The sequence below is a fragment of the Hyperolius riggenbachi genome, chromosome 11 (assembly GCF_040937935.1).
Source record: "Hyperolius riggenbachi isolate aHypRig1 chromosome 11, aHypRig1.pri, whole genome shotgun sequence".
Classification (NCBI taxonomy): Eukaryota; Metazoa; Chordata; class Amphibia; order Anura; family Hyperoliidae; genus Hyperolius; species Hyperolius riggenbachi.
This window is the reverse complement of record NC_090656.1, coordinates 11,179,348-11,204,481: the sequence shown is the minus strand read 5'-3', so window position 1 is coordinate 11,204,481 and position 25,134 is coordinate 11,179,348. Positions and strand designations below refer to the sequence as shown.

At 46.6% G+C, this 25,134-nt stretch overlaps 1 protein-coding gene across 3 annotated transcripts in view; it reads right to left on the bottom strand.

The window, feature by feature from the left end:
* Positions 1-25,134, bottom strand: part of DEF8 (differentially expressed in FDCP 8 homolog) — a 49,951-nt gene that overhangs the window by 14,328 nt on the left and 10,489 nt on the right. For 2 of the 3 annotated variants that reach the window (XM_068260988.1, XM_068260989.1), the window contains exons 2-6: positions 20,201-20,320; positions 11,097-11,197; positions 10,054-10,203; positions 6,034-6,175; positions 4,062-4,226 (exon numbers count right to left, since the gene is read on the bottom strand). In XM_068260988.1, coding sequence (XP_068117089.1) covers positions 4,062-4,226; positions 6,034-6,175; positions 10,054-10,203; positions 11,097-11,197; positions 20,201-20,309 — 667 coding nt within the window. In that variant the 5' untranslated portion in view covers positions 20,310-20,320. Of the gene's footprint in view, positions 1-4,061; positions 4,227-6,033; positions 6,176-10,053; positions 10,204-11,096; positions 11,198-20,177; positions 20,321-25,134 lie in introns of those variants that run through there. The other variant, XM_068260990.1, reaches the window with a different exon arrangement.

Below are 25,134 nucleotides of genomic sequence, written 5' to 3'. Positions count from 1 at the left end.
GGGTTTCCGCATGACGTCATGTGCGATCCTCCCCATAGTGAAGACCAGAGCTGTGCAGGGAGGCTGCGCCGATCGCTGGAGCCATGCTGGGTAATGTATAAACTGGCTGGATCGGGGGGTGCCGGACACCTTTACTAGCCAGGCTAGTGCTAGCTACAGGTTTACAGCCATGTGAGCAAAGTATTTAATTATGGGCGCAAAAGCTAACAAAACCTCCTGAGCGACATTAATGCTCAGGAGGTCAAAGAAATGCGTTTTGAGGGCTTGCTTGAAGGTGTTGAAGGAAGAAGAGAGTCTGAGGGGGGTGGGAGGCATTTCCATAGGGTGGGGGCAGCTCTTGAAAAGTCCTGTAGGCATGCATGGGAGTGAGAAATGCATGGGGCAGTCAGATGGAGATCATTGTAAGACCGGAGGGGGCGGGCAGGTATATATCTGTGGACGAGCTCAGAAATAAGGTCTTGTGCACAGATCTGTAGTCAAGGCACAGAATCTTAAGCTGATCCTGAAGCAGATAGGGAGCCAGTGTAGGGCTTTGCAGAGGGGAGAAGTGGAAGCTGAGCGGTGGGAAGAATGGATGAGTCTAGCTGCTGTTTGAAGGGGTGCAATGCGTTTCAAGGGGAGGCCAGATAGTAGGGCATTGCAATAGTCAAGGCGGGAGAGGATGAGGGCATGGGTGAGAAGCAGTAGCACCTAAAGAGATCGGCTTGATAGGAACAGAAATGCTGCTCATGAAAGGACAACTGAAGTGAGAAAAATATGGAGGCTGCCATATCGATTTCCTTTTAAATAATACCAGTTGCCTGGCAGTCCTGCTGATCTATTTAGCTGCAGTAGTGTTTGAATAACACCTGAAACAAGCATGCAGCTAATCTTTTCAGATCTTACAATAATGTCAGAAACACATGATATGTTGCATGCTTGTTCAGGGTTTATAGCTGAACGTATTAGAGGCAGTGGTTTCGCAGGATAGCCAGGCAACTGGTATTGCTTAAAAGGAAATAAATATGGCAGCTGCGCTATGGGGTGGATCGAGACTCCCTCCGACGCCATGACGTCATCCCGATCGTCGCCATGGCGATGGGGGAAGCCAAACAGGAAATCCCGTTCTGAACGGGATTTCCTGTTTGCTCTGATCGCCGGAGACGATCGGAAGGGGTGGAGGAATGCCGCTGCACAGCGGCTATCATGTACAGTGGTGTGAAAAACTATTTGCCCCCTTCCTGATTTCTTATTCTTTTGCATGTTTGTCACACTTAAATGTTTCTGCTCATCAAAAACCGTTAACTATTAGTCAAAGATAACATAATTGAACACAAAATGTAGTTTTAAATGATGGTTTTTATTATTTAGTGAGAAAAAAAACCTCCAAATCTACATGGCCCTGTGTGAAAAAGTGATTGCCCCCCCTTGTTAAAAAATAACTTAACTGTGGTTTATCACACCTGAGTTCAATTTCTGTAGTCACCCCCAGGCCTGATTACTGCCACACCTGTTTTAATCAAGGAATCACTTAAATAGGAGCTATCTGACACAGAGAAGTAGACCAAAAGCACCTCAAAAGCTAGACATCATGCCAAGATCCAAAGAAATTCAGGAACAAATGAGAACAAAGTACTGTAATTGAGATCTATCAGTCTGGTAAATGTTATAAAGCCATTTCTAAAGCTTTGGGACTCCAGCGAACCACAGTGAGAGCCATTATCCACAAATGGCAAACACATGGAACAGTGATGAACCTTCCCAGGAGTGGCTGGCCGACCAAAATTACCCCAAGAGCGCAGAGAAAACTCATCCGAGAGGCCACAAAAGACCCCAGGACAACATCTAAAGAACTGCAGGCCTCACTTGCCTCAATTAAGGTCAGTGTTCACGACTCCACCATAAGAAAGAGACTGGGCAAAAACGGTCTGCATGGAAGATATCCAAGGCGCAAACTACTTTTAAGCAAAAAGAACATTAAGGCTCGTCTCAATTTTGCTAAAAAAACATCTCAATGATTGGCAAGACTTTTGGGAAAATACCTTGTGGACCGACGAGACAAAAGTTTAACTTTTTGGAAGGTGCGTGTTCCGTTACATCTGGCGTAGAAGTAACACAGCATTTCAGCAAAAGAACATCATACCAACAGTAAAACATGGTGGTGGTAGTGTGATGGTCTGGGGTTGTTTTGCTGCTTCAGGGCCTGGAAGGCTTGCTGTGATAGATGGAACCATGAATTCTACTGTCTACCAAAAAATCCTGAAGGAGAATGTCCGGCCATCTGTTCATCAACTCAAGCTGAAGCGATCTTGGGTGCTGCAGCAGGACAATGACCCAAAACATACCAGCAAATCCACCTCTGAATGGCTGAAGAAAAACAAAATGAAGACTTTGGAGTGGCCTAGTCAAAGTCCTGACCTGAATCCTATTGAGATGTTGTGGCATGACCTTAAAAAGGCGGTTCATGCTAGAAAACCCTCAAATAAAGCTGAATTACAACAATTCTGCAAAGATGAGTGGGCCAAAAGTCATCCAGAGCGCTGTAAAAGACTCGTTGCAAGTTATCGCAAACGCTTGATTGCAGTTATTGCTGCTAAGGGTGGCCCAACCACTTATTAGGTTCAGGGGGCAATTTCTTTTTCACACAGGGCCATGTAGGTTTTGAGTTATTTTTCTCACTAAATAATAAAAACCATCATTTAAAACTGCATTTTGTGTTCAATTATGTTATCTTTGACTAATAGTTAACGGTTTTTGATGAGCAGAAACATTTAAGTGTGACAAACATGCAAAAGAATAAGAAATCAGGAAGGGGGCAAATAGTTTTTCACACCACTGTAGGCTAGCAAAAATGCTGCATCGCCACCCTGGCGTGGTTAATCTGCCTCTTGCCAATCAGTCTAAAGCTGACCGTACACTAGACAATTTTACCTGTTGATATACGGCAGATTCAAAGACTGATCAAATCTGCTAGAAGTCACTAAATGTTACCCAATTGATCGTTTTCCGTCCAAAATCAAACGATTTGGTCAATCGTGCAGGATGGAAAATTTTGCTCAATCGGTGGCAGTTCAGGAGCGATAGCGGCGGTAGATTTGGTGACAGGATGTTGGCAGTACTCCCACCTGTTCTGCAGGTGTCCAGTGTCTTTACTCCATGCTGCGGGGCTCCTCCTCCCTGTGTCGCCTTCTCTCCCTGTCATGTGACACAAGCTGAAGTTTAAACACAGTATACAGCAGCATACATGCCACAGCTCTAGTGTTTGAACTTCAGCTTGTGTCACATGACAGGGAGAAAAGCCACCGGACACAGGACAATGTAACAGGGATACAGAGGCTCCAGAAGATTAAAAATGTCAAAAAAGTTTAACATTTGTGGAGGCAGTGGTGGACTTACCTCCTCCAAACAAACACAAGATATGCCAACAACGTTTAGCAGAAAACATTAATTTACATACCCCAGGGGGAAATGCAACGCGTTTCGCAGGTATGACCTCACTTCATCAGGCAACAGGTAGGAGTAGGTACAATGCAGGTCTGTAGCTGGGCCAAGCGCCACCGCACACAGAATGCATGCCGGGGGGACCGAAGAGAGTTCTGCTGCTAGCCGGGCGGGGAAGGGGGGGGGAGAGCACAGATGGGGTGAAACGGCGGCTCCACAGATTTTCAATCAATCTCATGTCAAAATCGATTGAAAATCTGTATACGGTGTGTGGGCAGCCAATAGATCCCTCTCATCAGATTCGATCAGAGAAATCTATATCTGTGGCTGGATAGTGTTTTGGTTAAGGGCACCGCCTTTGACGTGGGAGACCAGGGTTGGAATTCTGGCTAGCGTCAGTACCTGTTCAGTAAGGAGTTCAAGGCAAGACTCCCTAACATTGCAGGGCGGCCCAGTGGCTGCAGCTCGAGCGCTTTGAGTCCGAAAGGAGAAAAGCGCTATACAAATGTACGAGTTATAATCCGATGCTCCATCTGGTAGCCATCTACAGTATATATAGATTGGCTGTGGAATACACTACTTGTCACATGCATATAGAGCAAGCATCAGATGGCTGTTACTACAGTATACGATGTACTCACGCAGAGATATCGGTGTCCGGCACTCGGCACAGCGGTAATCCTGGCTATCCAGCCCAGCTTCCGGACAAATGTTCAGCTCATACTCGGCCTGGTGGCTGACCTTTGAACTCACGCAGGACTTGTTGATGAGATTGAGGCATTTGCTGTGGCAGCGGTAATAGCACCCTGAGGAGGGGACAATGGTGACACGTTCGTGATATGGAAAGGGAAGCACAGAAACTAACTGTATGCAGTGGTCAGCTGTGAAATACAGCATACCCCTGACATTCCTTACAGAAGACACCATACAATCAGGAAACTGAGGACTCCCCAAATGCGCTACCCCAAGGCCGCCTTTAGGGCGGTAAAACGGTACAGCTGTATGGGGCCCATGTAAAGTCTGGGGCCAAAACAGCGGGACCTCCACACAAGCCCAAACTGTGAATCAGTGCCTGGGTAGCATCTGGAGGCCCCGCCCCTGCCAGAAGCCCAGGGGGGCCCAGAAGCTTTGCCCAGTATTGGGGCCCAGAGATTTCTAATGGCGGCATTGCACTCCCCTAAACTCGCCTCCACAATCTGATCCACAGAAACCGTGAAAAATAGGTCACCATGATCTACCTTGTCGAAAAGGGGGAATCATCCCATCCACACATAAAGGCCTGACGACCAGGAGGGCGACACCAACACGATTCAGCAACAGTCTCTGTTCAATGGAACTGGAATATGTGGGGGGAGAGCTCATTGCTGGGGACCCCAAAGAACAACTAAGCAGCATGTGACTATTATTAATATAACGTGTTCCTACAGCACTAACATTTTCTGTACAGAGAGCTATTCATATCACAAATTATCTTTCCATGGGTCTGTCTAATGTCCTGCTGCAGCCAAGCGCCTGTTTTAGGGGAAGCCAGTTAACCTGCCAGTACAGGTGGAGGAAAGCCACAAAAACAAAAGGTGAACTTAAACACTCCACGCATGATAATGCTCTGATCAGGACAGGAGCCTGGGGCTGCTGCAGGGCAAATACAGACCAATTAAAAAGGAACTGTATCCAAGGATTGAACTTCATGCCAATCATCCCCCCCTTTCCCACCAGAAATCTATCTTTTCTTGAACAGAGCATCAGGGGGAGCTGTATGGCTGATATTGTGGTGAAATCCCTCCCACAGTGTGATGCCATGACTATGGTCCTGACAGTTTGCTGCCTGTGAACCTCATTGCATTGTGGGAAATAACGTCTGTTTCCTACTGCCAAGCAAGCAGTATCTCCCTCTGTGCATAGAACTCTCAGTAACGAACATTCCGTACAGATCACCTGGCAGGACAAAAGATGTCACCACCAGTAATTCATTTCAGAATGTAAATCAGGGAGGGGAAAGATTTTACAATGGGCAAACACTGATTAAATAATCTATAAATGAATATTGTACACAATAAGCAATTTTATTCACTGTTATGTTCACTACAGGTCCTCTTTAAGGTGTATACAGACATACGCTTGGTGGTCAAAATTAGCATATGACCATCAGTTTCACATTTGTACAGGGATCTCCGCTCTACTAAGGCAGAGCAGCATGATTTTGGGGGGGAAAGTGGTAGGAGGGAGTTACCTTGCAGCATGCAGGAGGGGGGAGACATGTACTCACAAAAAAAGCATAAAGAGGGTAGAGTGCTATACCCCCCTTCCCCCACAGTGATACACAAGAGGTCAGCACTAATATACTGATGTTATCACGTGCAGAAGGTGCATTGTTGTATACACTGTGCAGGATGAAAAGGAAAGGTGCATACCAATTTACCCTAACTGCAAGATTGTGAAGTGGCACCACTATTACCCCCCTCCCCCAGAGTAGAAAGGGGGTGCCATAGTTCACCCTCAGAATGCTTTCCATGCATCAATTCTCTATTATATTGGTTTACAGCCGGAACTGCTGCAGCGTCACTTCCGGTGACCTTCCCATACCCCTTTATATACGTGTACTGAGTTCTGTACCTGTGCAGGTGTACCAGGTCTGAATGAGGCCCCAGATGAAGGTGCTGCACTTATCGCACATCTGCTTCACACTCTTACTCTTTTCCTTGCTGAATCTGTGCTCCAAGATGATCCTTGTATTTGGCTCCTCCTCATGGGGGTCCTAAATGGAGAGGGGGCGTATGTGTTGAGTTGATCAAAAACGCAATCACAGCAGTGACAGAATCCCACCAATCTGTAGAGATCCTGAATCCAGCAATGCCCCCTCCCCCCTTTCCCACCACCCAGTCCCATTATTATTATTTAATATTTATACTACACAGACATCTTCCACGGCAATGTACAGATTATATTGTCTTGTCAATCATGCCTCAGAGGGGCTCACAATCTAATCCCTGCCATAGTCATATGTCAATATAGTGTAGTGTATGTATTGTAGTCCAGGGACAATTTTGAGGGAAGCCAATAAACTTCTCTGTATGTTTTTGGGATGTGGGAGGAAACCGGAGTGCCCAGAGAAAACCCACACAGACACAGGTAGAACATACAAACTCCATGCAGATAGTGCCCTGGGGCTGGGATTCAAACCAGGGACTCAATGCTGCAAGGTGAGAGTACAAACCACTACGTCACCGTGCTTCCCCGTTTAGCTCCCATCCCCTCTGGCATAGAGAAGGTACCAAGTCACTTCTACTTTGCAGCCCACAGAGACATGCCCATCACGCTGAGGGAGGCTGGGAATGTGAGGCTGATTGGTGGGGGCATCCTTAGGGCCGTCTATGTGTAATTTCTTTATATGTAAAGTCTGTTTTTTACCACTTTCTAATGCTGGGAATAAACAATGAGTTTTTTGGGCAGATTTACTTGCCGATTGTTTTTTTCTGATCCATTTCCATTCACTTCATTAAAAAAATAAATCAGAAAAAAACGTTTAAAATCAGATCGGACCTGTCGGAAATTATCTATCGAGCCATCTATCTATTCAAATCTCTCGCCTGCCTACCTGCCACGAGCCCAGTTGCTCCTCCCTTCTCAATTGCATCCTATGTGGCTGTCGTACTGCGTGACATCATACATGCGCCACGTGGGATGTAATTGTGGGAGAAGGAGGAGCTTGTGGACACTCCCCGTCATGCTGAAATAGACGGGGAATCAGCCTGCAGTGTATGGGGAACTGATCTGTCTCTGATCAGATTGGATCACAGAGAGATCTGTCTCTTGGTTGATCTGCCTGTCCATTGCTAGTTTGCTGGTCTAGGCTGCTATTGACCTGCGGCTTTCCAAAGAGATCTGGTTATCCTCTGATCTCCATAGATACTGATAATTTATCTGCTGAGCTGGGGTGAGATCTCTCACTTCTACCTGTTTATCAATGATTCTATCTTATGCCCCATGGCTCCCTGCTGGCTTGTGACTGATCACAGAGGGGGTGGGGATGGGGTCCAGGAATCTGGGATCTTTCTTGTGCAAATGACAAAAAGACAGACAGCCAAAGTCAGCAGAACACAGGAGCCACCAAACTGCAGCTAATTAAAGTGGACCTGAACTCTGGCACAGGACAGAAGGAAAACAGAGAAAAATGCACCCTGTATATATTAAGAGAGTTTAGCCTGTCTAATTCCCCCTCATCTGCAAGGAGTTTGAAAGTTCTCCTCGTGTCTGCGTGGGTTTCCCCCGGGCACTCCCTTTTCCTTCCCCGTCCCAAAAACATACAGATAAGTTAATTGGCTTCCCCCTAAATTGGCCCTAGACTAATACATACACTACATGTATCGTAGTCTAGGGACTAGATTGTGAGCTCCTCTGAGGGACAGTTAGTGACAAGACAATATATACTTTGTACAGCGCTGCGTTATTTGTCGCCACCATATAAATACTTAAATAAATATATCTGTGATTAATCACAAGTTGTAATTTGATCTCTCCCCTTTCCAGGTGGTTAACAATATGTCTGCTTCCATGAAAGCAGGAAGTAGACACACTGAAGATTGATTGATTTGTGAACACAAACACTAGCACTGGAAAGACATAACAATACTACACAATAACTGCATTCTCTCTAAGAACAATACAATAACAAATAAATACCTGAGGGGAAAAAACACCAGACCAGAAGTTCCCCATTTTCAACAAATGCAGCCTAAATGGAGAGGTCCACCTGCGATCTACAGCTCACGGCACACACTGGTCAGGTGCTACAAAGCGAGGCCAACAGAGGGAGAGGCCAGTGTGCCCAGTGCAGAGGCTGGAGGTCAGTGTGCCCAGTGCAGCGGTTGGAGGCCAGTGTGCCCAGTGCAGAGGCTGAGGCTGGTGTGGTCAGTGCAGAGGCTGGAGGTCAGTGTGCCCAGTGCAGAAGCTAAGGCTGGAGGTCAGTGTGCCCAGTGCAGAGGCTGGAGGCCAGTGTGCCCAGTGCAGAGGCTGAGGCTGGTGTGGTCAGTGCAGAGGCTGTAGTGATCTGTGGGTAGTATGGACTGATCTGTGGATATGAGGACCTGCATCCACTCTGGTTGGAAATCCACAAGGATGTGTTCTTTGGAAGTGCAAATAACAGGATACAATTCCTCACCTTTTGTTTAACAGTACACAGTACAGCTGCAGTGTGACCAACAGGCAGACCTCTCATTGTCCCCACTGACCTCTCATCTGCATGTGACAACCACGGGGGATGGGCACACCTGTGTGACTAGCAAGAACCAGAAGATATATGGGCAGATCAACCAAAAACCCGAGTCTGATCAGAGAGAGATCTGTCGGCTGCCCATACAACACAGGACGATTCCTGATTGATTTCAGCATGGAATCTCTTGGAATCGGCCTTGTGACGCCACATCTGCCGCCCCCAGCGCTGTCCCCTCTAATGTAAAATGTCCCCTCCGATGCCAGGTGCAGTATACTGAAACTGTCCGCCGCTGGTTCCGGGCTCCATCCGCAGACATGCGCCCCATGTTGTTGCCGGCATCTTTGTGGGCGGACAGAGCCCAGAGCCAGCGACGTACAGGTGACGTATACTACACTTGGTGGGAACATTTGACATCATTATATTGGAAGAAGTAGGAAATGCTGGCACTGCTAAAAAAACAGAGGCAGCCTCCGTAGAAGCGCAGCAGTGTGCGAAACGGCCATCCGTACCCAGCATCCAGTGCCACCTACCCATCCACCGGTATGTCTAGGTGTCTTCATTATATGGACGTTGTATTTTTGCACTCACCATGTACAAGCAATTATGAATAAACAGCGTTTGTTAGCAGTGCCAGCATTTCCTACTTCTTCCAATATGCTAGTTTCTTGCATGCTAGAGAACGCAACGCTTAACAGGAAGAGAGGGAGCGCGTTCAAGCCACCTCCGCCCAGACAGACAATCGTCTCACCACACACGGCAGTGCCAACCTTCTGCTACTACTTGTACATTTTATATTGGGTTACATTGCCGGGGGTTCCGTTGCGTTAGTTGCTCATCCCGATATCGCACGCTGTTACCACCGCGCTCCTGACCAAGGAAGTCAGCCCTACATTTTGGAGCATGTCCGATAGATACATCCAACCAATTTTGGCCTGAGATTGGTTGCATCATTGAGCTGGCATTTCAACTGTTGGAGGTAAGCCTTGTCCCACGGAAAGCAAAACAACAACTTCTCTCAGCGGAGCTACACTTTAAAGCGGACCTGAACTCAGAACTTCCTGTCTGTTCTAAAAGATAAGCAACAGCATAATAACCTTTAAAAAAACATTTCTTTGTTACAGCTAATACAAATCCTGCAATAAATCTGCAGTGTGTCTACTTCCTGCTTTCATGGAAGCAGAGCTATTGTTAACATCCTGTGTTTTCAAATTAGCCTCTCTGTTGAGGCAGTCAGCTGACACAGCTGAGGGATAAAATTACAGTTGTGATTTGTCACAGATGAAGGGGAATTAGACAGGCTAAACTCTCTAAATACATACAGGGTGCATTTCTCTCTGTTTTCTTTCTGTCCTGTACAAGAGTTCAGGTCCACTTTAAGTGGGTGTGCCCTTTTGTACCCCTCCCCCAAAGCACTCACTCACTTTCAGCTCCTGCAGCTTGAGGCGAAGGTGGATGAGTCTGACCACTGCGTCCTTCTGCTTGTCCGAATTCTCCGGCAGCTCCAGAATCGCCTGTTTACACTCCTCTATCGCCTGCCGCAGCTGCTGGATGTCTGAAGCCAGGAAGAGGCCCTGCGGGACCCAGGGAAACAAGGTGAGTGTACAGAGGGAACTGTGTCCCTAGCAGACTGCAATTCTGTCATATCTGTGTGGGATTCCTGTGCCTCTACACTCTAGTTCTACATTTGTGACGCCACCAATCTCAATCTCTCACCAAACTATTCCCACCAATCTACTCCCAGATCCACATGCCACCAACCCACTCCCACCATAACGTCCCAACAAACCACTCCCACCAAACCATTCAGGCCACCCCTTCCATACAAACCCCTCCCACCTTCACTTCCTACCATACCACCTCAGCAGGCCACTCCCACTTCCAACAAAGCCCCACCCACTCCACTTCTTACCAAAGCATACCGGGTATAACTTCCCAGAAAACAACTCCCACCATACCAATCCCATCGGCACTTCCCGCCAGCCCACGCCCACTATAATTTCCCAGGAAGCTACTCCCACCAAACCAATCCTACCACCATTTCCAATAAAGCCACACCTACTTCCCACCAAACCACTCCCACCTTCACTTCCCACCACGACTTCTACCTCCACTTTCCACCAACCCATTCCCACCCCCAGTGCCTAATCAACTTCTTACCACCAAACCACTCCCATCTTCACTTCCTACCAAACCACACCTGGTCTCACCTAACAGGACCCACCTCCACTTCTCCCCCCCCCCCCCCCACTGTGTACTGGTGACAGGAAGTGAAAAGATTCTCTCCACTGGGAACACAGATGGCAATGAGAATCATATTTTCGAGTAGCTGGGACAGGGAAGGTTTCTCTGTCTGGAAATAAAGAGAAGTGTGTGGTGAAAACACCCCCTCAGTCCTGCAATGGTCTATCCCAGCTGACAGGCACATCAGTAACTCAGAATCAGGAGCGGCCAACTTCCTGCTCACCACGGGCCGGGAGAAGTGATCCTCCGAGACGCCCAAATCCATCCCGCGATCCGCACTCCGCAGCTCCACTTCCTGACGGGGAGGGGATCTCGCTGGGGAATCTGGGAGAAAAATCATCATTAAAAAGGACATCCGAGGTGAAAATAAACTGATGAGAAAAACAATTGTATCTATCCTCCTTCTCCTAAAATTATTATTATTATTTTTTTTTAGATATCCCACTGTTTTATTTTACATTTAAATCTAGTTTTTAACTTTTCACTGTTTCATTGTCTCTGCTCAATGACACCTTCATTGAAGTATGCCAGAGCTCAAATCTATGAATTATTGACCCTTTTTATCTCTTTCCTGCTCTCAGAAGCCATTTACTGACAGGAAAGTGTTTATGGCTGTAATTCCTTATCAGTGAGGGTCATGCTATAGTCTGACCCAGTCCGACCCGGACAGAATCTGTCACTTGCATACCTGATGTTTAACTCTTTCAGGCAGGGAAAGAGAAAAAGGAACACAGCCTAGTTATTTGTGTGCTAGGCACTGTACATACACATGTCTATCTCATCATGTCACCCCGGATGTCCTTTAAACTATAACCCGACTGAAGGAGGAGGCAATAATGGCATACACCGAGCTGCAGCCCAGAGTAATCAATCCAAAAGCCAGATTGGGGGAACAGGACTTCTGATTGGTTGCTTCAATGTATTAAAGTGATCAATCAGCTTCAATGAGAACAAAACCATCCAAACATCCGTCACAGCAGCTTTTCTCAACATTATAATGAGTACCTCTTAATTAAAGGGGACCTGAAACGAGAGAAATATGAAGGCTGCCCTCTTCACTCCCTTATAAACCATGCCAGTCTCCTGGCTTCTGTGCTGATGCTCCGCCTCTATTACAAGTCACTGGCCCAGAATGAGCATGCAGATCAGATGCTGTGACTGTGGTCTGACTCCGCTGGCTGCATGCGTGTGATTAAAGCCTAAAGCATGGCAGCCAGGCAACTGGCATTTTTTATAAGGGAATAACGATGGCTGCCTCCGTATTGCTCTCACTTCAGGTTCTCTTTAAAGTTTTGGCCAAGTGACCCCCAGTGTGAGTAAAGTAATGTACACAAAGTAGATTAAACTTGGATGGGATGGCTGCTAAAGACCGCCTCCGCTAATGGCTCATACACACGAGCCACCGCTGAGGCAAGAGCCAAAAAAAAAAAAAAAAGCAGCGACAGCTCGTCGCCAAAAAAAAGCAGCGACAGCTCGTCGCCATTCTGTGCAACAGCTGTACACACGGCGCACAGAGGGACACATATTCGACAGAAGCTGTCGCCGAAGGCTCCTCCCCCCCGCCGGAAGCTCCATACATTGTGTATGGAGTTGCTGTCGCTAGTCCGCATACACACGGCGGACTAGCGACAGTTGCGTTGAAATTGCGGCGACAGCTGTGAGTAGCGACGGTTCGGGGTGCGCGCCTCATACACACGGGCGACCTGTCGCCGCAACACCCGCGTGCCACGTGGTTGCGGCGACAGTTGTAGCCCGTGAGTATGAGACTTAAGAATCTAGGGCTTAATTCACTAACGGTAGTGCAGTGCAACAGCGGGAGTTAGCTACTGTTACGTGCGCTAGTAAATCACTGTGATTTAATGAGGGCTCCCTGAACGCTATGCATGCTAGTGGCGGAGTAGCGTGCGCAAGTATGTTGCAGGTAATGCAGCATAGCGAGCGCTAGTAACTTACGCCCGCTCTCCCTGCAAATAACCAGCGATCCGCTCGTCCTGCCCTGAGCTCCTGCGGCCAATCACTTTAAAGGACATTATCCTCGCACTTTGATTGGCCCAATAGGTAAAGTGACAGGCAGCCTATCTGGTCAATCAAAGCACGGGGATAATGTACGGAGAGATTGAGTTATCAGCTGCTAAACACTGGAGAAAAACACTGAACCCTTGTTTGATTTACCAAACGCCTCAATCTTGGGGAATTGCAATTTCTTGACATTACTTGAGGTTTTTACAGCACAATTCGTTAATTGACCTCACCAGCCGGTAATTTTCTGGGCAGTAATAGGTTTCGAACACGCTAATAACAGCGCAGTTTAATTTGGGCGCTGCTATTCCACCAATGTAATTATCGGCTATATCACTTCTTCTGGGCGCAGACTGTAAAAAATGGGCGCATCTTACGGCTATGCCTGCATTCCACAGCTCTTCCGTGACTATTCATAACACCGCTAAAAGTCTTCACTGCTTAACACGTCTATTACTTAGTTGAACCTGCAGCTACAGCTCTAATTAGCACGGCTCTTGCTTTTACTCCACTGCTGTCCATAACATACTCTAAAACCGCTCTCTTAAAATTATTATAATTTGCATTTTTTAGTACTAATAAATAGCCGCTAGGTAATGCGCATTCACACAGATTATCTATTCAGTGATTTTACTGCTCCCTCGTTCAAACTTATGTCATAACCACTATTTTACAATGATCACAATTAGTATTCCTTAATAGTCACTAGGTAAAGAGCCTTTACCTAAACTTTCAATTCTGTGGGGTCTAATTATCACAGCTATTATACGTGTTTGTTACTCCTCTGCTGTCGGTAACTTACTCAATAACCGCTATTTTACAATTATTAACCTTTGTATGAGGATCACATGTTTATTTATACTACTATTAAATAGTCACTAGGTAATGCACCTTCACCAAAGTTCTACATTCAATCTTATTACTGCTCCCACGCCCAATGTAGAGTATCAATTAATATAACTAGCAAATAGGACTCAGTAGCAGCTATACAATGCGCCTTGATCAGATTTGTAAATTTATGGCCATGTCTTTTCAGTGAAGAATAGATCAATTACAATGCGCTTTCACCAAAAAATGTCAATTCACTGCGCTATAGAGTAATATCTGCTGTTTGTCCGGAAGTGAGAGAGTACAGAACTTTTTAAAAATACACTATAGTCGTTATTATACGTCTATTCATGCATTTGTATATACGGTATGTATTACATATATCTCTAATTTACACACCTTCAACACTCGTTGTCAGCTGTGGGCACTGGTTGAGGCTTACATAGGGAATTTAAATTGGGCACCTGATTTCATCAGGTTCCTGCAGGACACAGATGGATGCTACTAAAGCTCTCTTGTGGAGTCTTTGCAGAGTTTTGTGGCGACTACCTCTCTGCAGCGGGCAGCGGCTACTTTCACTTAAGTGCTCAGGCAGTGACAGTGAGGGAAACAAAGTGGTGAACAAAAATATATGTATCTCAACATTTGGTCAAAGTATTTTGGGCGCTGGGCACCCGATTTCAGCTTCTTCCTGAGACACAGCCGCAGCAGGTCTGTTTTTAACCTTATTGTAGGTAAGGGGGTTAGTGTTAGTAGCAGGAGAGGGGAGGTTCCTATTAGGTGTAGATGGGCTAGGGTTAGGAGTACCTAGAGGACGTTGCAAACATCTGGTGCCCAAATTATGAGCCTGGGACTTATGAGTAATCTAATAGCCGATGCGAACAGCCGCAGACCTGCAGAGGTTGTGTGGGTAGAAATTGGAGCAGCGGTTGTGTCTCAGGAAGTAGCTCAGGAAGTAGCTGAAATCAGGTGCCTAGCTCCCAAATGCTAGACTTATCCACTAGGTCTCCATTCCTCATTTACATTTGCCTACATTGTATTTTGCTACACCTTTAGCAGCGGCTGCAAATTATGGAAATTGTTTTACTGTAGGTCCATTGCACAGCAGCATGTAGATCCTGCGCTGCTTTTCTTTAATGAAAAGTAGCAGTTACATCAAGATGTAACAACCTTGGACTAGCTATGTTGTCAAGATGTTAACAAACATCCTCCACAGGGTTGGTAGTGTATCTGATACATAAAAAAAGCTGCTCCAATATAAATATTTGTATAAAAAACAACAAGATCACTGCCAGCTCCTGCATTTGTAAAATACAAGTGTCCCGGCAATAAAGCAACAGATCTTCTGAGGAGCATTATGCCCTACATAACTTCATGATGCAATATAACATCTTTATAAACCCACCTTAGAGGTTAATGAATGACAAAAGTACAGTATATGCATTAGTCTCCAGTAACAGGTGATTATTAGCCTGCAGATGCAGGTCTCTGTAGGGAGGGATCACACTGGAGAAGCTCCTGCACTTAGTGAGCAGACAGCCCCTGTCGCTTGCAGTAGTTACACAGCATGCAGACAGTCCGTTCACATGCTAGCCACACTAGCCGGGTCTTCCTACTGCTGTCCCACTGCAGAGACAAGACTGAAGTGCATCATGCCAGTTTACAGTCATTTCAAATGGTAAAACAATGACTATTGGTTGATTTATGTGCAACATCCGAAATTACATTTTGGCTACAGAGAATGCATTTGCGGAACAGTATTAATTGATTTTGGCTAGAAATACATACAGCATTCACGCTTTCCACAGGAGCTGTAGCTGCAGAGAATGTTGTCTTTCCTACATGCTGATCCAGCGCAGGGACAACTAACTGGTAGTAGCGCTGCTAGTTACAGCCACAGAAGTCTGGCAAACCAATCCAGTGCACCAGCCTCCATCAGCTGGTTATATTAGTGCGACCACCAGAGCCTCATGCCAGTGCTGGAGCAGCCAATCTGCTATTCAGATCACCGGCAAGACCTGTCCAGGGGGCACTATACCTCAGTCTATAGAGAGCCTCTGAGCCTCTTTCTATTGTTTTATTTCAGCCTGCATAGGTATGGTCTCAGTGGGTATACTTCAGGCACAACTTTATAACATTTGAACAGCTCAGCCTCACCCTTCCGCTCCTGCACCAGCTGTCATCTACTAAATGTCTGGCTGTAATTCTGTATGGCAATTTGCAACTTCACCTGCTCATCATTATCATCCTTGTATCGGCTACAAAATTCAGCTATAGAGACCAGCGCTGCCTAATTCAGTGGCTGGATTGTCAGGTAGGGGCATTTTATGGCTGCAGGCATCGGCTCCTCTCCTGCACAGCACTTTAGGCTACAATTGGGCTGTCAGTTATTTCACATCTGAAGGGAGCGGTTTTAGCACAGGATTCCTGCTGCAAAAATCACTCTCAGATTCACGAGTCTTGGGCTTCGGCTCCAGCACACCACCTCAGCTGTAATCGAGCTCTCAGGTACAAACATTTCACATCTGCATGCATCACCTCCTGCGCTGCACTTACTAGCATCTGCCTAGTGAGTGTTTCACAGTAGCTGATTCAGATGGCCTTACTGGATGACCTATTTGTATACGGGCATTGCTATATAGGGAAATCTAGTAGGGCATTTTATGGCTGCAATTATTGATTTCTGCAGAAACCGCTAAAAAGTCTAGTAACAGTCACACATGAAGTGAGCTACAATCGTTAGTAGCTGTAGCAGATAGAAGTGCAACTAAACAAAGAAAATAAGAAACACCAGGTATGTGTTGTATAGTTGAAATTAAAGTTTTACCGATATCCGCGCCCATTTTAACTTGCGGCTATATTAAATGTACCCAATAGGTTTAGTGAATTGGAATTAGGAAAGGGTTTCAGTAAAATCAGCTGTTTTCTGAATTACCGAATGCACTAATGCTTAGTGAATTGAGGCCACTAAAGGGAACCTAAACTGAGAAGGATATGGATTTTTCCTTTTAAAGAGAACCCGAGGTGGGGTTCTCACAACCAAATCCCCATACAGAGGCTGGCTCTGCCTATAGAGCCCAGCCTCTGTTGCTAATCAGATCCCCCATAAATCCCCCCTGCGCTCAGCGTGTCAGCAGCGGCTGTGTTTAGCTTCCTAACGTCAGTCTCCTCTCTCCACCGCCTCCTGTATCGCTCCATTCCCCGCCCATGTCCCTTCCCTCCATGCTGATTGGAGGGAAGGGATGCGGGCGGGGACCGGAGCTCTGCAGGAGGCGGGGGCAGCGCCGAGACGGACGTTAGGAAGGTAAACACAGCCTCACAACGCGGCTGTGATTTCTGGGGTCTGGCTGAGCGCAGGGGGGATTTAGGGGGGATGTGATTAGCAACAGAGGCTGGGCTCGATAGGTAGAGTCAGCCTCTATATGGGGATTTTGTTGTGAGAACCCCGCCTCGGGTTCTCTTTAAAATAATACCAGTTGCCTGAATCGCTTGCGGATCCTGTGTCTCTAATACTTTTAGCCACAGCCCCTGAACAAGCATGCAGATCAGGTGCTCTGACTGAAGTCAGACTGGATTAGCTGCATGCTTGTTTCAGGGTGTGATTCAGCCACTATTGCAGTCACAAAGATCAGCTGGACTGCCAGGCAACTGGTATTGTTTAACAGGAAACATCCATATCCCTCTCAGTTTAGGTTCCCTTTAAGTGTTAAAAACAAAAAAAAAAAACAAAAAAAAACACAGATACTCGCCTAAGGAGAGGCAAGGCTCTGGGTCCTAATGAACCCTCCTGTTCTCCTCCCGGTGTCTCCGCATTCCCCGCAGGCTCACACGTTAGCAGTCTCCATCTGAGGGTCGGGGACTGTTCACTTCCGCCGCTACTGGAAGCTTTCGGCAATAGTGCTCCTGAAGATGGCCGCTCCGTGCTGCACGAGCACGCATTCTCACACACATGCGTAGTATGGAGGGTCTGTCTTCAGAAGCACTCGGGCACCCAAAGCATGCCAAAGCCTCCCGCAGCGGTCAGAGAGCAGTCTCCGATTCATCGGTCAGAGAAACTGCTGAGGGGGATCCAGTGTTGGAATGCGAGTATCTGTTTGTTTGTTTTTTGGTTTACTTTACACTTCAGACTCTATAAATTTTGATTGGCCAATTTTACCTCTTCCATGTAGTGTGAGAGCTTACCTACACAATCTGCTCATAGCATTCATAGTCTGTTGGCCCTCGTCCTAGAGGTGGCAAAAATGGCCAGTGATTGGCCGATCAAAATTGGATGTGTGTGTGCACCCTGAGCTGCTGGCAATCTGTGAGTTTTGAGCCCCGGCCTCTTTAAATTTTGTTTTTTTTTAATAGGCAAATTATCTTGATTAAAAAAAAAATATATATGTAACATGTTGGCTTTCTAAAAGCACTTTTTATGTTTGTTTCCATTGAAGGGAACCTAAACTGCGGAAGATATGGATTTTTTCTTTTAAAATAATAATAATAATAATAATAATTTTTATTATTATTATTATTATTAATTAGATTTATATAACGCCAACATATTACGCAGCACTGTACAACAAATAGGATTACAGACAATAACAGGGTTGACAGAACAATACAGGTAATAGCAATAAGATACACAACACAATACAGACAGTAGTACAATGCCAGATCATAAACTGGAATGGTAGTGGTAAAAAATTACCAGTTCCAAATTCTGGGTAAAGTGCACACAGTCAAGTAAGATACACAAGGGGAGAGGGCCCTGCCAAAGGCTTACAATCTAGAGGGAGGGGCTGGTGACACAAAAGGAGGGGGTGCATCAAGAAGTTATTGGCAGAAAGGATTAGGGTAGTGTTGAGTTGATGTAGGCCTCCTTGAAGAAGTGAGTTTTGAGTGCTTTTTTGAAGGTGTTGAAGGTGGGAGCGAGCCTGATGGGCAGTGGGAGAGAGTTCCACAGGATAGGGGCAGCTCTATTGAAGTCCTGCAGCCTGGCGTGGGAGTGCGAGATGCGTGGGGTGGTTAAGAGGAGGTCGTTGGAGGAGCGAAGTGGGCGGCCAGGTGTATATCTGCTGACCAGGTCAGAGATGTAGGTTGGGCAGGACTTGTGTATGGATTTGTATGCCAAACATAGGATCTTGAAGCTGATTCTGAAGTGAATTGGAAGCCAAATAATACCAGTTGCCTGAGGGCTCGTTTCCACTAGTGCGGCGTGCGTCTCGTAGACGCACGCCGGCACTGAGCGGGTGGGCGGGATCGCAGGCGATTCCCATCAGCCGTGCCATGCACGGCTATGGGAATCGCAGCCTCCGCCGCGAATTCTGTGGGGGTTTCCGGCCGAATCGCTACTGCAAGCGATTCGGCCGGCGGCGCCGTTGTCCCCTATGGCAGAGTTTCCCCGCGCGATTTGCCTGCGGGGAAACTCTGCGGATTCGCGGCCGTTTCCGCGAGAGTGGAAACGGGCCCTGACTCTCCTGCTGATCCTGTGTCTCTAATACTTTTAGCCACAGCCCCTGAACAAGCATGCAGATCAGATGCTCTGACTGAAGTCAGACTGGATTAGCTGCATGCTTGTTTCAGGTGTGTGATTCAGCCACTACTGCAGTCAAAGAGATCAGCGGGACTGCCAAACAACTGGTATTGTTTAAAAGAAAACATCCATACCACTCTCAGTTAAGGTTCCCATTAAGCTTTGATGCAAATAAAAGAAGTTTGTTAATATTAAATTGTCATTAGAAACAGCGGAAACGTTTTGTCTATTCCCAACGTTATTTTCGTGTACATAAAAACACAATGAGCGCAGATTTCACCTTCCGCATTTCCCCATAACTGAAGAGAATTTCAGCTGTAAGGCTACATTTCCACTGTAGTGTGAATTTTTCACGTTCCCCCCCCTCCCCCCCAAAAAATGGCGGGAACAAATTTGAAATTTTGCATTAGTTAAAATTTACATAATCTGCCTAGTAACAGCTTAGTCGTGACAAGTTCCTGTTCTTCCTACTTGAAAGACTGCTGACAACTTCCTGTAACCATGCCAGGTAGAAAGTGAATTATAAAGCCAATATGCACAAATATTTGATGCCATTAAAAAGCATTATACGCTAATTGTGGCCGATACGCCCAAAAGATCCAAGGAGATTAAGCAGGACCTCCTATTTTTTTTCGCATATGATCACTAACAAAAATTTGCATTAAATGGAAACTGCCCCATTCACTACCATTTGTTGCTAAACTAATTCGGATTTTCTACGACAAAATTCTACTGCAAAATGCACAAGTGGAAAGGTAGCCCAATTCAAATAAATCTGAAAACAGAACGTGTACACAGTCCCAGAGGAATGCCGACGTTGTTGTGTTTGGTGAATTTGGCCATCTTTACTGGCGATAAGAAGACATCTGGTTTGAACCACACGGTCCCCATATTTAAGGGGGCGTGTGCTCCAGTTCCCCAGACAACCATCAGCCTCCTCACCTAAGTAACATTATATTACTGACCCCTGGAGGGCAACTCCGGCTCTGCGACCTGCGGCTCCTCCTCTTTGGCTTTATTGAAGGGGTTGAGGTGACCCTGACGGAATCTGGCCAGCTTGTCATTGTATTCCATATCCAGCTACCCTGCAAGAAGAAGACAGGTACTCTTTACAAAGAACCACAGACATATCCAGCATAAGTTATAGCCAAATGAATCCTACTCGACAGCGCTATATATGTGTTTTATGTCAGTCTATAGGAGTGCTTGTCATGGTTTAGATTCCAGAATCCACTACCTCCACCCTCTCAGGAAGATATCCGACCTAAGTACCCCTAGCGAGTCCCCACCCTCCCCCACTCAGGATCCTTACCTTCCCCTGGTCCCAACCAGACAGGCCTCTATGACATTATGCTCATTCACACGTAGGGCGTTTTGCGTGTTTTTTTAAGCGCCGGCGATTTTCAAAATCACTCTAAAAGCTCTTGTGCAATGCTTCCCTATGACAGAGTTCACATCTGAGCGGTTCATTTCCGATCCGTTCAGCAAAGCGCTGCCTGTACCATTTTCTGAGTGTTTTTGCTCAATGGAAGGTATAGGGAAATCGCAAAGCGCTTGAAAAAGCGATTGGTATAGCGATCTCCCCAGCGCTTTTAGGAATGAATACATTGTATTTATTCTTTTCCGGGTCAAAGACTTGCTTCAGGAAGTGCAAAAACAAAATCGCTCTGCAAAAGCACTTATAAAAGCGCTTTATATAAAATCACAGCGCGCAGCTAAGCGCTGGGAGGGAAAAAAAATAAATAAATAAATAAAAAAAAAAATCGCTGACATCATTTTGATTTTAGATGTGAACAAAGCCTGACTGTATGTAGCTTGCTCCAGACAGATGGCTTAAAGGGGAACTATAATGAGAGGGATCTGGAGGCTATCATATTTACTTCCTTTTAAACAATACCAGTTGCCTGGCAGCCCTGCTGATCTATTGGCTGCAGTAGTGTCTGAATCACACCAGAAACAAGCATGCAGCTAATCTTGTCAGATCTGACAATGTCAGAAACACTTGATCTGCTGTATGCTTGTTTAGGGGCTATGGCTAATAGTATTAGAGGCAGAGGATCAGCAGGACTGCCAGGCAACTGGTATTGCTTAACCACCCTGGCGTTCTGATTAAATCGCCAGGGTGGCTGCGGGAGGGTTTTTTTTAAATAAAAAAAAAACTATTTCATGCAGCCAACTGAAAGTTGGCTGCATGAAAGCCCACTAGATGGCGCTCCGGAGGCGTTCTTCCGATTGCCTCCGGCGGCCAGAAGTAACACGGAAGGCCGCAATAAGCGGCCTTCCGGGTTTCGCTTACCTTGTAGCCATGGCGATGAGCGGAGTGACGTCATGGACGTCAGCCGACGTCCTGACGTCAGCCGCCTCCGATCCAGCCCTTAGCGCTGGCCGGAACTGTTTGTTCCGGCTACGCTGGGCTCGGGCGGCTGGGGGGACCCTCTTTTGCCGCTGCTCGCGGCGGATCGCCGCGCTGCAGCGGCGATCAGGCAGCACACGCGGCTGGCAAAGTGCCGGCTGCGTGTGCTGCTTTTTATTTCATTAAAATCGGCCCAGCAGGGCCTGAGCGGCACCCTCTGCCGGTAATGGACGAGCTGAGCTCGTCCAGACCGCTCAGCAGGTTAAAAAGAAATATGGCAGCCTCCATATCCCTCTCACTTCGGTTGTCCTTTAAAGAGACTCTGAAGCGAGAATAAATCTCGCTTCAGAGCTCATAGTTAGCAGGGGCATGTGTGCCCCTGCTAAAACGCCGCTATCCCGCGGCTTAACGGGGGTCCCTTCACCCCCAAAACCACCCCCGCAAAACTTGGTTGCAAGTTGGTCGTAATTCTTCTTCTTCCTGGAGGCAGGGCTAACGGCTGCAGCCCTGCCTCCAGTCGCGTCTATCAGACGCGCATCGCCGCCTCTCCCCCACCCGTCTCAGTGAAGGAAGACTGAGAGGGGCGGGGGAGAGGCGGAGATACGCGCTGACAGACGCGCGTGGGGCAGGGCTGCAGCGGTTAGCCCTGCCTCAACCAGGAAGCGCTCCCCCGCTGCACGGAGGGGATTTGGGGGATCAGGGACCCCCGTTAAGCCGCGGGATAGCGGCGTTTTAGCAGGGGCACACATGCCCCTGCTAACTATGAGGTCTGAAGCGAGATTTATTCTCGCTTCAGACGACTCTCTTTAAAGAGGAACTGTAACCCAGGATTGAACTTCTTCCCAATCAGTAGCTGATACTCCCTTCCCCATGAGAAATCTTTTCTCCAATAGATCATCAGGGGGCGCTGTATGGCTGATATTGCGGTTAGACCCCTCCCACAGTCTTAGCTATCTGTGAACCTGGTTGCATTGTGGGAAATAATGGCTGTTTCCAACTGCCAAACAAGCAGCATCTCTCTCTCTCTCTCTGTGTAAATAGAACTCTTAGTAAACAAACATTCCGCAGGGCTGCACCTGACAGAACTAAACAGGTCACCAACTGTGATACATTTCTGAATGTAAATCAGGGTGAGGAAAATGTTTACAATGGGCAAACACTGACTAAATGAATTTATAATTGAATATTGTAAAATAAATCAAAACATTTATTCATTATAGTGTTTTCTCTACAGGTCCTCTTTAAAAGAGGAACTTTAACCCATGATTGAAGTGCATCCCAATCAGTAGCTGATACTCCCTTTCCCATGAGAAATCTCTACCTACTGTATTCTCAAATAGATCATCAGGGAGGTCTGTGTGGCTGATATTGTGGTGAGACCCCTCCCATAGTGTGATGTCATGACCATGGTCCTGGCAGCTCCTGTCTGTGAACCTCATTGCATTGTGGGAAATAACAGCTTTTTCTACCTGCCAAGCAAGCAATATCTCCCTGTGTGCACAGAGCTCTCAGTAACAAACATTCCGTACAGATCATCTGACAGAACTAAAGAGGTCACCACCTGTGATAAATGTCAGAATATAAATCAGGGAGAGGAAAGATTTTACAATCGGAAAACACTGACTAAATCAATGAATTTGTAAAACATAAGCAATTGTATTCATTATGTTATTTTGACTACAGGTTCTCATTACATCCTCTGGGGCATCTGGTGCACAACAATTATAGACTTGTTTGTGTGTTTATTACCACGCTGGTTGATATACATCACGGTTCTTACGTGCCACATTTGTAAACAGTTATGGACAAGTGACAATCCAGTATTATCCTAGATGAGGCGGCCTGGTGATGCGCTGATCCCACTTTTTCTGCGCAATTCTTAATTTTACTGGTAGCGCGCCCAGGCTATGCATATGCATAGGTAGGATTTAGTTAGTGTTAGGTCCCCTCCCATGGAGGAAAGACTTCTTCGACAGTGGGAGGGACGAGTACCTAACAAATTGCATTGCAAGCTGTTATAGGAAACTAACATCCTCCAAGTGGTAGACAGGTTGTATGTGTGCTCATTGTGTATTTTTATCCCATGAGTGGGGTGTGCACTTTTTTGCAGGTAAGCATTCATCTGTTTTTAAGTAGCGCTGTTCATTTCTTTGCTATTATCCTAGATGAGGTCATCTGCCAAAATTATTATTCAAAGATTTGTGAACTTCCAATACTATCCTGGCACAAGCGGCACCTAAATATTTTTCTGGGATGCGCAAGGCCTCTCTATACAAGTCTGAGACATGCCTACAGCGTATGCAGCCTTTGTAAAGTTCGGAGAATGTCTATCGCCTAAAATATGGCAAACACAAAGGGCTGCAGAACACAACTGAAAAGAGTAATGGCCCATACTCACGGGCTACAATTGTCGCCGTAACACGCGGCGCGCGCGTGTTGCGGCGACAGGTCGCCCGTGAGTATGGGCCGTCGCACGAGCGCGCACCCCGAACTGTCGCCCGCCGCTGATGTCGTCAGGCGATTGAAAGTTTCAATCGCCTGGCGACAGTCGCCGCCGCACCTCCGCCGCAACTGTCGCTAGTCCGCGTGAGTACGCGGACTAGCGACAGCAACCTCCATTGAGAATGCGGAGCTTCCGGCGGGGGGGGAGGAGGAACGTCAGCGACAGCTTCCGTCGCGCCGCTGGTCCCTCTTCCGCGTGTGTACGCGGAGGGACCTGGCGAGGAGCTGTCGCCCCACACGCTCACGTGTGCTGGCGACAGGCAACTTTTGCTGCCCGTGAGTATGGGCCATAACAGGGGCTCTTGGTCACGCTTTACAGCATTAGTAAATGCATTCAAGCTTGCCGACTACGCCAAAGTGGCTCCCATTCAGCGAGTCCTACTCTAACCGCGCAAAAGAGTCAAGCAAATGGGAATAAAAATAAAAAATAAAAAAATAAAAGCACCTCACCTTCCAACTACTACTGACAGAGATATCTGAATATGTGCAATCTGCTAATTATATGCTGAAACTCTACTAGAGGTGGGTGTGGTCAAGCATGCTCACAGGGGATTACAATAAAACATGCAAGGGAGTGAGTGCTGCAGCCCTTTGTACACATACATGTGCTCTGAAAAGCTGCATGCAATAAAACATGGTTTCTACCAAAAGGCTGAAGAGTGGGAAAATTGTGGCCTAGCAGAAACGGAAAACTAAATTAAATGGGCACTATTGCGAACATTTTTAAAATTTAAAGTATGTGCAAACAAACAAATAAGAAGTACGTTTTTTTCCAGAGTACAATGAGCCATAAATGACTTTTCTCCTATAATGCTGTCACTTACAGTAGGTAGTAGAAATCTGACAGAAGTGACAGGTTTTGGCCTAGTCCATTTCTTCATAGGGGATTCTCAGCAAGACTTTAATTCTCTATAAAGATATTCCCTAAAAAGGATTTAAACAATGATACTGGCCAGCTTCCCTGCTCGCTACACAGATTTTTGGCAGTTGAACAGAGCAATTGCCATTCACTAAGTGCTTTTGAAAATAAATAAATCCCTGAGA